At 50.9% G+C, this 11139-nt stretch overlaps 1 protein-coding gene across 1 annotated transcript; it reads left to right on the plus strand.

Annotated features, from left to right (window-relative positions):
- Positions 1 to 317: 317 nt before the first annotated feature.
- ST6GALNAC1 (ST6 (alpha-N-acetyl-neuraminyl-2,3-beta-galactosyl-1,3)-N-acetylgalactosaminide alpha-2,6-sialyltransferase 1) lies at positions 318 to 8506 on the plus strand (the record flags this gene model as incomplete). The annotated part of the gene is given in 9 exon segments (XM_010072554.1): positions 318 to 878; positions 1017 to 1375; positions 4454 to 4622; positions 4801 to 4972; positions 5346 to 5485; positions 5851 to 5950; positions 6459 to 6548; positions 7818 to 7917; positions 8336 to 8506. Coding segments are annotated over 9 exon segments (1862 nt in total), but the record flags the coding sequence as incomplete, so codon positions are not given.
- Between the last annotated feature and the right edge of the window lie 2633 nt (positions 8507 to 11139).

The raw sequence follows: 11139 nt of genomic DNA on the forward strand, positions 1-11139 counted from the left end.
GCTGAAGTGGAATGTATAGCCTCCGGGATTTGTTTAGTGGGGAGATAAGTGGTATTCAGGCCAGGATGGTGTGGGAAGTTGAAAGTGAAATTGAATTCATCCAGCATCCTGCAGAAACTCGGTGGCAGTTGCTGAGGCAAGTCCTCTGAGTGTGGTGGCCCTGTGCAGTGGTTGCTGTGAAGCCAGAGAGGGTCTCAGAGTCAAGAGCACTAGAAATGGGCTGGAAGGTGTTCAATGTTAAGTGGAAAGTGTGTGTGATGTGTCGTCTTTTCCTTTGATTGCATTCAGGCAACTGAGCATTTTCCACCCTACCCCAGATACACTACAAGTGGTCGCCCAAGAGCAACAGGGTTTAAAGTATTCTGATAATGGGAACTCAAGGAGCGTTTTAGAGGAGACCGTGGAGAGAGACATCACAAGGCTTGAACAAGGCGTGGTTGAGAGGACACCAAGATGGGAAGGAAAGGAGGATCAGAAGAACATGATGAAACCAGTTGCCAAGGTGGAGGAAGCCAAGAAGAGCATCACTGTGAAACCACCCCTCGGGTTGGAGGGAATCAAGAAAACAACAGTGAAAACAGCCCCTGGGGTGCAGGGAAACAAGGAGAAAATGGCAGTGAGACCAGCCCCAGTGGTGGAAGAAGCCAAGGAAAAGGCAACAGTAAAACCAGCTCCCAGGGTGGAAGGACCCAAGGAGAAGGCAACAGCAAGACCAGCCCCAGTGGTGGAAGAAGCCAAGGAAAAGGCAACAGTAAAACCAGCTCCCAGGGTGGAGGGACCTAAGGAGAAGGCAACAGCAAGACCAGCTCCAGTGGTGGAAGAAGCCAAGGAAAAGGCAACAGTAAAACCAGCTCCCAGGGTGGAGGGACCCAAGGAGAAGGCAACAGCAAGACCAGCTCCAGTGGTGGAAGAAGCCAAGGAAACGGCAACAGTAAAACCAGCTCCCAGGGTGGAGGGACCTAAGGAGAAGGCAACAGCAAGACCAGCCCCAGTGGTGGAAGAAGCCAAGGAAAAGGCAACAGTAAAACCAGCTCCCAGGGTGGAGGGACCTAAGGAGAAGGCAACAGCAAGACCAGCTCCAGTGGTGGAAGAAGCCAAGGAAACGGCAACAGTAAAACCAGCTCCCAGGGTGGAGGGACCTAAGGAGAAGGCAACAGCAAGACCATCCTCTGCGGTGAAGGGAGCTCATGAAAACAACACAGCCAAGAACCAAACAAAGCCAAAAGAGCCTCCTACATCAGTGAAAACTGTAAGACCTGTTCCTCAAACTGCTGCAGTGACAGAAAAGAAGAAACTGAGGGCTGCTGACTTCAAGTCTGAGCCGCAGTGGGATTTTGAGGACGAGTACCTGCTGGACAGCTCATCTCCACCACTGGTAGGTGTGATAAGTGTGTGTGTTCGCCAGGAATGGTGCCTCCCTGTTGACGTCTTTATCTGCTGTCCCCAGGCATGTGTGCCCTTTGCACTTGAGGATGATCTCCAGGCTGGTAGGTCAATTCACTGCTATGTGCACATGCTGCTGGGACCTAGAGAGGGAGGCCTATACGTACAACTAAATTAGCCTTGCCAGTCCTCAGAAGCTGGGGAAAATATCTCTCCTTCTAAATGTGCTACAAGGTGGTTCCACTCTTGGGTGCCTGGATATATTGCATAGGAGATGTAGGTAAAGATGAGAATCTCGAACGATACAGTTGTACCTATCAAGGCAGTAGTGCCTGCACAGCTACAGCTTCAAAGCTTTCTTACAGATCCTGTTGAGAGTGTTGCTCTGTAGGTTAGTTCTTGTGAACGCCCTCTGCCTGTGTAGGTCCTATCGCTGATGTAATCTTCCAAAATGGTAAGTCTGGTGCCCACCTCAGGTTGAGGCAGTTCCAATTTCAATTGAATTGAAAGCCTGTATTTTTCTTTTCTGTTTTGCACTGAACTCTTGTTCTGAGCATATTTTTGACCTTTCCTTTGTAGCTAGGAGGGTTTGGAACTAATTTAAAATGAAATTTGAGCATTTCATAATAACTTAGGTCCAGGAACAGGGCCTTTGGGGAAGTTGTAAACTATAGCAAAGTTCTCAGTAAGCAGATGGGGCAGGCTGTGGTGCACAGTACTGTCTCTGTCCCCCATCTTACGCTGGTAACTCTGTAAAGCTTACCCAGAGCAGTTTTCCTTGGCACCTCTGTTGCTGGAAGGCTTGGGCAGGCAGGTAACCCTCTCTAGAGTGAGAAAGTTCTTTATACATGGGTGTGAGTAGCCTTTCTGTGCTGCTGACATGCTCAGGGAGCAGGGAGGGTGTAGGCAGGTGAGCAGAGGACAGGAGCAGCTGTTCTAGCTCAGTGGTCTTAGATGAGCCATTTGTCCATTTAAAGTCTTAGTGCCACGATCTTCCCTCATTGCCATGTGTCATTTTGGTGGCTTTAGGGAGAATGTAGATGTTGCACTAGGGGACTGTGCTGCAGGCACCGTGTTATTCTGCTCAGACCTCTCCCAGGGTAGCAAAGGCTACTCTTGAAAAATTTAATCCCATTCCCCAAGCCTAGGCTGCCCAAGATGCCATGGGAGACATGCAGAGAGCAGAGGCAGATGAACTGGGCTGATAAAAAATCCTAGGATAAGTTTTACTGGTTTGATGTTTTCTTTTTGAGTTCTCTCTCCCTTGTGGTTTTTTGATGTTGTTCCCCGTTGCCTCTTTTGTCAGTGTGAGACATTCTTCTGCTGACGGGATGTGCTCTTCAGTGTGGCATGGAGCAGCTGGCCCCAAAGATACCTCTGTTATCCAGAGATCTGTGACTGTTAAATGCAGAAGTTGGCTGTTCAACGCTTGAGCTCATGCACTAGCCCAGCCTTACTGCGTCACAGCAGAAGGGTCTGGCAGATATCCAGTCTGTGATGCAGGATGTGCATCCTTCTTCCTGGGCTCCCCATGGTCTTGAGGCATCCAGAATACAAATGGGAGTGGGAGAATTTCAAGGCTAGGAGTGCGTATGCCACATGAGACAGTACCTCACACCTCCTGCCCAGTGTTACCGCCTGTAGACACAGTGGGTTGGGTCACCAGGATCCTGCTTGATGACTGTCAGATGCTTCCGTCTTCTCATCTGATGAGCTGCAGAGCACATGCAGCCATCTCAGAGCAGGAGCGGGCAGAGAAATGCAAGACTGCAGTTCACAGCAGGAAGCTGAGAACATCCTCTGCCGTAACTGAGGCTGCAGAGCATCTGGGTGTGCAGAGCAGCTGAGACAGTGGGAAAAACCCTTCCTCAGGACGGAAAAGAGAAGGGTCTGTAGTGAAGAAGTGGATCCAGACATTGCATGTTGGGTCTCACTCCCAAACCTGATCTCTTAATTCTGCAGAGAGAGAGAGTAGAAGCACTCCCACCTCCTTCATTGCCTACATGCTCAGTCTTTTCCCTGATTCCTCTGGTATTGATCCAGTCTAGCTGTGGAGGCACAAGAAGTACCAAGCCTTGGACAGTATGAAGTACAGCTTGAGCAGGAAGGGAATGTCCCTGTGTCTGGACATGAAATGTGCTGCAAGTGAAATGATGCCAACATGAAACCCTCCACAGTGTTGTTGTTGCACTCCTGTTGTGGCAGACAGAATGAGGGCTGTCTTCTCAGGCTGTAGCCGGATTGTCATCCTCGCCCGTAACAGAGAGCCTAGCTCAGCTGTGGAGCACAGTGCAAGGCTTTGGCAATTGCTGGGTATTTGAGCTAGGCATGTGGGTCCATTTGGTCTCTTGTTTTGTCTTGCATTAAGTATTGCAGTAGGTATTTGGGGAAGATGTCTAAGAAAGTAGAGCCCAAATGGACTCAGCAGAAAATCCAGCGCAGTGGAGTTGTTTGCTCTCCATCTGCACACCCAGCCTACTGCAATGGGACCTCCTCTTTTAGAGAGGATAAGCTGCCCTGGATCCCCTCCTCAGCGGCGTGCTTCTCTGTGATTCACTTATGACATTGAACAAGTTGTTTGCACTCTTTTTCTTATCTTTAAAGGGAGTGATAATGGTGATCTGACCTCAGATGTTCCTTAGTGTGTTTGCTTGTGTGCGCTCTGAGGCCAGGACCTTGTGAGGTGTGTTGCCAACACACTAGATGGCTAGTCTTGTTTGGTATGTTGAGGTTAGACCTATTACAGATATTAGTTTGCATCAGTTAAAGATGCCCAAAGCCAGTAAAACATCAGCATCGCAAGCCTGTTCTGAAGAGGAAAGTCTCAGAGACCTGGAGTCACTCTTGCTTCCTTGTAGGTGGCTTTCCACCAGGTAGTTATTGATGTAGTGCTGAAATTATGCCTCATGTTTATGGTGATGGAGACACTGAGGGGAACGGATGATGTACAACTAGAGTTTCTGTGCTTCTTTCCAGTACTCTCACACGCAGCCACACGAGCACTGGCACTCAGTCGGGTTTGTCAGCTCCCTGCTAATCAGTCCTTATTGTTGTCTTTTTGTTTTTCAAGACCTGCTCTGAATCAGTGAAGGCCAAAGCTGCCAAGTCTGACTGGCTGCGAAATCTTTTCCTGCCCAACATTATGCTCTTCACAGACAAGAGATACTTCAATGACACTGAGTGGGACCGCCTGGAGCATTTTGCACCTCCGTTTGGCTTCATGGAGCTGAATTATTCACGTGAGTCCTTCAGGGCATGTCAGAAAACAGGAACCTTATGCCAAGTAGCTAGAGCTTTGCAGCATCTCCCTGTCAAAGGCATCAGGCTAGGTGGATCTTGTGGTGGAAACTGTGGTGGTTTCACTGTGTCTATCCCAAAAGCTCTTGATGGTAACTCTCCACCATGTTTGCTTCACAGTGGTGAAGGAGGTCATGTCCCTGCTACCACCAAATCCCCACCAGCAGCTGCTCTTGGCCAACAGAAACAGCAGCATGCCGACATGCATCAGCTGTGCTGTTGTGGGAAATGGAGGAATATTGAATAACTCTGGGATGGGCCAGGAGATTGACTCCCATGACTATGTCTTCCGGTAAGGCAGGCTTCCTTCTTAGAAGATACGGAGCTAGCTTATTCTGGCTAGCAGATAATTACGGCTGGGTAACTTCACCTCTTCTAGTATCACACGGACTCCCAAGTGCCAAAATGACTGATTGCAGGAGGAGATGAAAAACCAAAAAGGAACTGGAAAGTTCTTAAACACACAGGAAGAGCCTGGGTTCACAGACGAGACAAAAAGAACCGTCTCCAAAGCAGGGGCTCCCCTGCAGATCGAGAGGTGTAGCTCAAAATGGGCCTCGTCCTCCCTTCCTCCAGAATAACACTGTCTTCTCCTGTTGTAAACATGGATGTGAGGGTTTCCAGTGGTCATCTGCTAACTCTGCTCCTCTGATTTCCTTGGCCAGGGTGAGCGGGGCTGTAATCAAAGGCTACGAAAAAGATGTAGGAACAAAAACCTCCTTTTATGGATTCACAGCCTACTCCCTGGAGGCCTCTCTCCTGATCTTGGGACGCAGAAATGGGGAAAGGTAAGTCATGTCCAAGCTGTATGCATGCACAGCTTTGACAGTGTGCTGTTAGTCTGTGGCCTTCAGTTCTGGTTTCACCCCGTGTGAGGAGCAAAGGGGCTGAGCTAACGCTTCAGCGTTACCCTGAGTGAGGGAACCTGCGTTCTCTTGGCTCGGAGGGAGTGTTTGCAGTGGCAAGCTGTGTGAGTCCTACCCCAGCCTTCTGGCACCTAGAAGTGGCTGTTCCTCAGATGTTATACCCATTCTGCTTCTGTGCGATAGTTAAAACTTGCAGACTGAAGATGTGTGTCCAAGAAACTCAGTGAGCCTAGATGCCTGCTTGCTCTTTGTTTTTAAAGGATGTGTCTCTCTTGTGCTATTAATGCTCACTTGTTTCCTTAGGATGTCAGATACATTCACTTCCTGGAGGGAGCTAGAGACTATGAGTGGCTGAAGGCTCTTCTGCTGAACAAGGACATCAGGAAAGGATTCTTGGACTATGGGTAAAACAAACTGGCCCCACCTCTGCTGTGCCCTCTCCCCTCCCACAGTGCTCATCCCTGCCGAGGTGAAGCCAGGCTAAAGCCTCCATCCCAGCTCTGAGCATTGCTGTAACCAATACACCTCCTTCCCAGAAGTAGCTGATTTCACTGATGTGTGGCCAGAGCTTGGAGAAAGCTTTGTGTCCTCTGGGATGAACACACGCTGTTGTCTGGTCTGGTGTCTGTACACAATGGCCTGTTGATGGATGAAGGCCTGGTTTCACCAATTCTTGTCTATACTTACACATGCTTTTGATATTCCTGCCTCCTGTTGTTGCCTCTCCTCCCTGATCACTTCCTCTGCAATGCACACAGGTTATGGAAGCTTTCTCCTAATCTGGGAAATGTCACAGAATAACTTAACAGTGTTTGTGGTTCTTCTCTTGTCACCAAGTGCATCAGGGCTGATGCTTTCCAGCTGTGATGAAATATAGGAGCTTGTCCTGAGTCTCCCCATTCCTGTCCTTAGGCGGAGGCCCCGGGACAGATTCAGTGACGATTTCACAACGGACAGATACCTGGTGGTTCACCCTGATTTCCTCAGATACATGAAAAACAGGTGAGCTGGGGGTTATGTGCACTAACAGGCTTATTTTTTTTTCTGGCCAGCACCATCTGTGTCTGTCTCTGGGCTTTCTCCTCCCAGCTCACTCCCTTGTACTGCCGTTTAGCCTCACCAGCAGGTTGGGGGTAAGCTTCATCAGTGTACAGTCAGTTAAAATTCTCTGTGGTGCTGCAGTGGGATGTTAGTGGTGGGTAGGTGTCCAGCGTCTGGAAGCTGGAGAAGCAACCAGCCATTGGACAGTTTGGTTTTCTGCATCCAAAAGAGTAGTGGACAATGGCAACTTTAGATATGGGAAGAGTGTTGCTAAAGTGCCAGAGTAGTTGGTCTCGTTCAGGACCAACCTTTCATGTTCCCCATTGCTCAGCACCTTGGAGGAAGGCTCTGTAACAGCCCTTCTCTCCGAGATCCCTTTTTGATTCAGGAGGTTGATTGCCCTCAAACACGATAATAGACACTCCTTCTGTATCCCTTTTGCCTGTCTGCTCTTCTTTGCCTCTCTAATCCTTTTCACAAGCCTGCTGGACACTGTCACTGTAAGATCTGCCGATCTTGGGCCACATGTGACCAAGAGATGGAGGAAGAAGAGCTCCTGTTGTGTCTGCTTTGGCTGTATTTACCCTTCAGTCTCCTTGAGATCTGAGTTACACCTTCTCTGAGAGAAGGCAAATGCAGCGCCAGATGGTGTGCACCTCTCTGCTTGTTCTGCCGTTTCCCCTCTAACTTGGGTCCTTTCCAAGGCAAGAGGGCTCAAATGCTATTTTTTCCTCGTGTGGACTCCTACCTTTGTAACAACTGCTGGCATAAAACGCTGTAGCCCCTAGCGGGTTTTATGACCTCCTTCTGCACCTTTCCTACATCTCATTTCACTCCTAAATGTGGGTGTGGAGCGGGATATACTAGGGAGCTTCAAAGCCACTTCTGCACTGCAAGGCAAAGGACAGATTTAAGAGTGGGTTTTAACGTGCTAGATCCATCCCCTCTCTATCCCCACTGCCTCGAGACCTACCGCTTCCATGAAGCTGGGGTAGAGCTGGGCTTAGGTTGCAGGGTGGGTGATGGAGCCCTCTGGTCTAGCCAGAGCTTTACTGAGCACGCAGTGGTACCCCCGTGAGGGCATACTCATGGCTTACCTGAAATGCCTCATATGGCTGCAAACTGCTGCAAGGAGGGAAGATGCCACACAAGCCACAGGGGAACAAGGTGTGCCTAGCTTGAACCACCACACCCAGCAACTGCTCTGTGCTTTCTTCTCTCTTGCTGCAGGTTTTTAAAATCTAAAAGTCTGGAAAAGCCCTACTGGCGGCTGTACAGACCCACAACAGGGGCCTTCCTGCTGCTGACTGCCCTCCATCTCTGCGACCGGGTAAGGGCACGATGATTCTTGCACATAGCACTGTCTGGAAGGGGAGACAGGATAACTGGCAGAGCAGGGGTGGCTCCAACCCTGTCTACCATCTGCCTTGAGGGTATATGGGTTCTTGTCAACTGTGGAGGAGCAGATTGAAGACAAGAGAAACAGTTCCAGAATAGTTCACGTGGGGGTTGTGAAGCTTGCTGTGGCCTGAGAGCCGTCCTGCCTCCCAGGGAGGCAGTGAGGGGACAGCAGGCTCTCTGGAGCCAGTGTTGATAGTCTAGTCCTTCTGGACCCCAATGCTGGGTCACCCAGAGGAGCCCTGGCTGGCATCCTGTGCTCCCTCCCTGTTTGGGAACTGTGTCCTGTATTTCACTTAGCTCCCCCCATCCTTGGTACCTCTCCCCAGTGAGCCCTCCATCTTTCCCAGGTGAGTGCCTATGGCTACATCACGGAGGGTCATGAGAAGTACTCAGATCACTACTATGACAAGGACTGGAAACGTCTGATTTTCTACACTAACCATGACTTCAACCTGGAGAAGCAGGTGTGGAAAAAGCTTCATGATGAGAATATCATGAAGCTTTACCAGAGATCCTGATTGTGTGGCAAGGGCTTGCCTGGGAAATCTCAACACCACCCCACTGGGAACGGAAGAGGACCACCAGACCCAGGGTTAGCTCTGGACTTCCAGGCACATTTCATCCCCACAAAGATATTTTCCCTCCTTCAGTACCTCTGTTCTCTCACAACATTTCTACAAATGCTACAGACCGGGAGAAGAACAGCAAGAAAATGCAGCAAGCCAACAAAGAAGTCCCACCAGGCTATGCTGCAAGACTGTTGCTGATGGTGTTGTAGGCACTGGTATTGGGAGAGAAGAATCCAGGATGGATCTGGGTAGCATATGATCCAGTGTCTTGCATCTTCATCCAGGTTTTCTCTCTTTGCAAGGAGACGCTCCTCAGGCTGGGGCTACTTCTGTTCTGGGTGGTGCCCATCTTGCAGCTGGGTGTGCTAAGCAAGCTCCTTCAGCAGTCAGTGGATGGAGGTGGACGCATAGATCCCATCTCAGGTTGACTTAATTCCTGGAGGTGCTGCTCTCAACTCTGCTCCCTGCAGATAAAAAGGAGGGACTGGACACTTCCAGGCAACTAATTTGAGAGAGGATGAGTCTCACTTCTGCTTCCCAGTTGTGGCCTTGTCATGACACCTCAGAAAGAGCACTACTGTCAGCTCAGGGGCATGTAAATGCTCTCCATGGTGCAGCAGGCATGCAGGACTTGGTGCCTCTTGCTCCGGCGCTCCCCTGGCTGCAGGACATGTGAATATTGTGTCATGGTCCTGGTGTGCTGAGTCCCCACTTATGTGGGCTTTGGCACGCTTGGCTCCCAGCTGTGCCAAGAGGACTGTGTTTGCCCTCTTGCCAGGGGAGGCAGGAGCTCTCCAGGTCCAGGGATGTATGCTGCCCATCCTTGCTGCTGGCTGGAGTGCCTGTCCCCCTCCTGCTGAGAGAGGCCTGGTTGCAGCCAGCAAGCCTGCAGCGTATTGGCCTTCTGAAAGAGGTTTTGTGAGCAAAATAAATGGCACTACTTTGGCCAAGCTGATTTTTCATTGCGGCCTTGTGGGATGTGGATATTTAGTGTGTGTCGAAAGCAGTTGCTTAAAGGCTGAGACAGCGAACGATGAAGCCAGGAAAGGGCAGGACTGAGTGGTAATGAAATACCTCCATCTGCAGGTGCTCTGCACCTTGTGTGGGCACGCCTGAGTGTCCTCCGCTTGTTCTCCTTGCTATCGTAGAATGGGGATCCGAGCTGGCCAAACACCTCCCCGAGGAAGTGGGTAAACGCCTGGCAAGTCTGTCCTTGTCCCAGCAGCTGTTCTCCAAGTATATCAGATGCTGGAGAAAAATGCATGAAGGGCTGGATGTTTCCTTCATGACACCATGCAAGCAAAAAGCCACTTCCAGTGTCCGGGCGGGTCCAGTGCATCTCCCTGGGCTCCTCAGGCTCTGGGCTGGGCCTGGCTGCACACTGACTGGTCCCAGTGGAGCTGCTCTGGCTGCCAGCAGTTTTCCTTTTGTGCAGCGTTTCTGCTGGGGGCAGCAGCGTCTCCAGGGACTCCCCCAGGCTCCGAGGGAGGCATTTCAGCATGGATTGTCAACAGGGTTTGTCAGGTCTGGTTTCCTTTGTCCCTTTTTTCCTTGTGCTGGGGAGAGGCCAAGCAGTTTCTCATGTCTTGCTAAGCTTGTTTGCAAAGGACGGCCCCCTGCATTGATAATATAAATGAAGAATTCAGCTTATCGGGGAGAGGGCATAGCCTGTGTTTGGCTGCTCTGCCTGTGCAATCCCTGCTACGTCCGTGGGAGCAGGGAGTTATCCAAAGAGCACTGTGCCTGTTGGGAATGATGTATGTAGCCCCGTGTAAAGACCAGACCCATGGGGAGCCACAAGCTTTGGAGCAGACCCAAAATCCTTCCTGTGCAGCACACGGCCTCCCTGTGATGGGGAAGCCTGACGGAGGCTAGTCACCCTCTAGAGCTGACCGAGGACAAACTCTGGACCCTGCTGGTGTCTCAGCCCCTTGCAGTGGCTGCGCACAGCTGGTCCCTGGGTCCTTCAGGCTCTCCCTGCCCAGCTCTGGGTGGGCAGCGAGGCAGCTTTGTTCCTTGCCCGTGTGTTGGGCTGTACCAAATTGCTGCAGGTTGCTTAGTGACCAGCTCTGCACGGGTATTCTTCCTGCCTGAATAGGGCTTTTCTCTTCCCAAGAAGTTGGAAGAAGTTTCTCTTAGGCCCTTCCCTTCCCCCTCCTCCTCTTTTGTTTCCCTCTCCTCTGGGAAGCGGGGCAGGAGTCCTGCTGAGCAAGGAGATCATGGTGGGCAAGGAGGCTTTGGGGATGAGCTGGCAGCCCCCAGCCCATGCTTTCCCCCAGCACCCAGCTCCTCTGTGCAGCTGAGTCTCCCCAGAGGCAAGGGAAGGAAACTTCCCAGGAGGATTTCCCCACCAGCAGAGCCTGTTCCCTCCAGGCTGTGGTCTCAACACAGCTGCTATAGTTTGCTGTTACCAGGGATGACCTTGGCTGGAGAAGGGCCTTTGCTATAGTTTGGAGTTTCCCAGTAAGCTCAAAACCACATTGTCCCTGGTCCCAGAAAAGTGGCTCTGACCTGCTGGTCCTCTTCACCTCCTCGCTTTGCTCTTGTCCCTGCTGCCCTGAGGAATCCCGTCCCACTGTGGG

The sequence above is a fragment of the Pterocles gutturalis genome, unplaced genomic scaffold (assembly GCF_000699245.1).
Source record: "Pterocles gutturalis isolate BGI_N339 unplaced genomic scaffold, ASM69924v1 scaffold17047, whole genome shotgun sequence".
NCBI classification, from domain to species: domain Eukaryota; kingdom Metazoa; phylum Chordata; class Aves; order Pterocliformes; family Pteroclidae; genus Pterocles; species Pterocles gutturalis.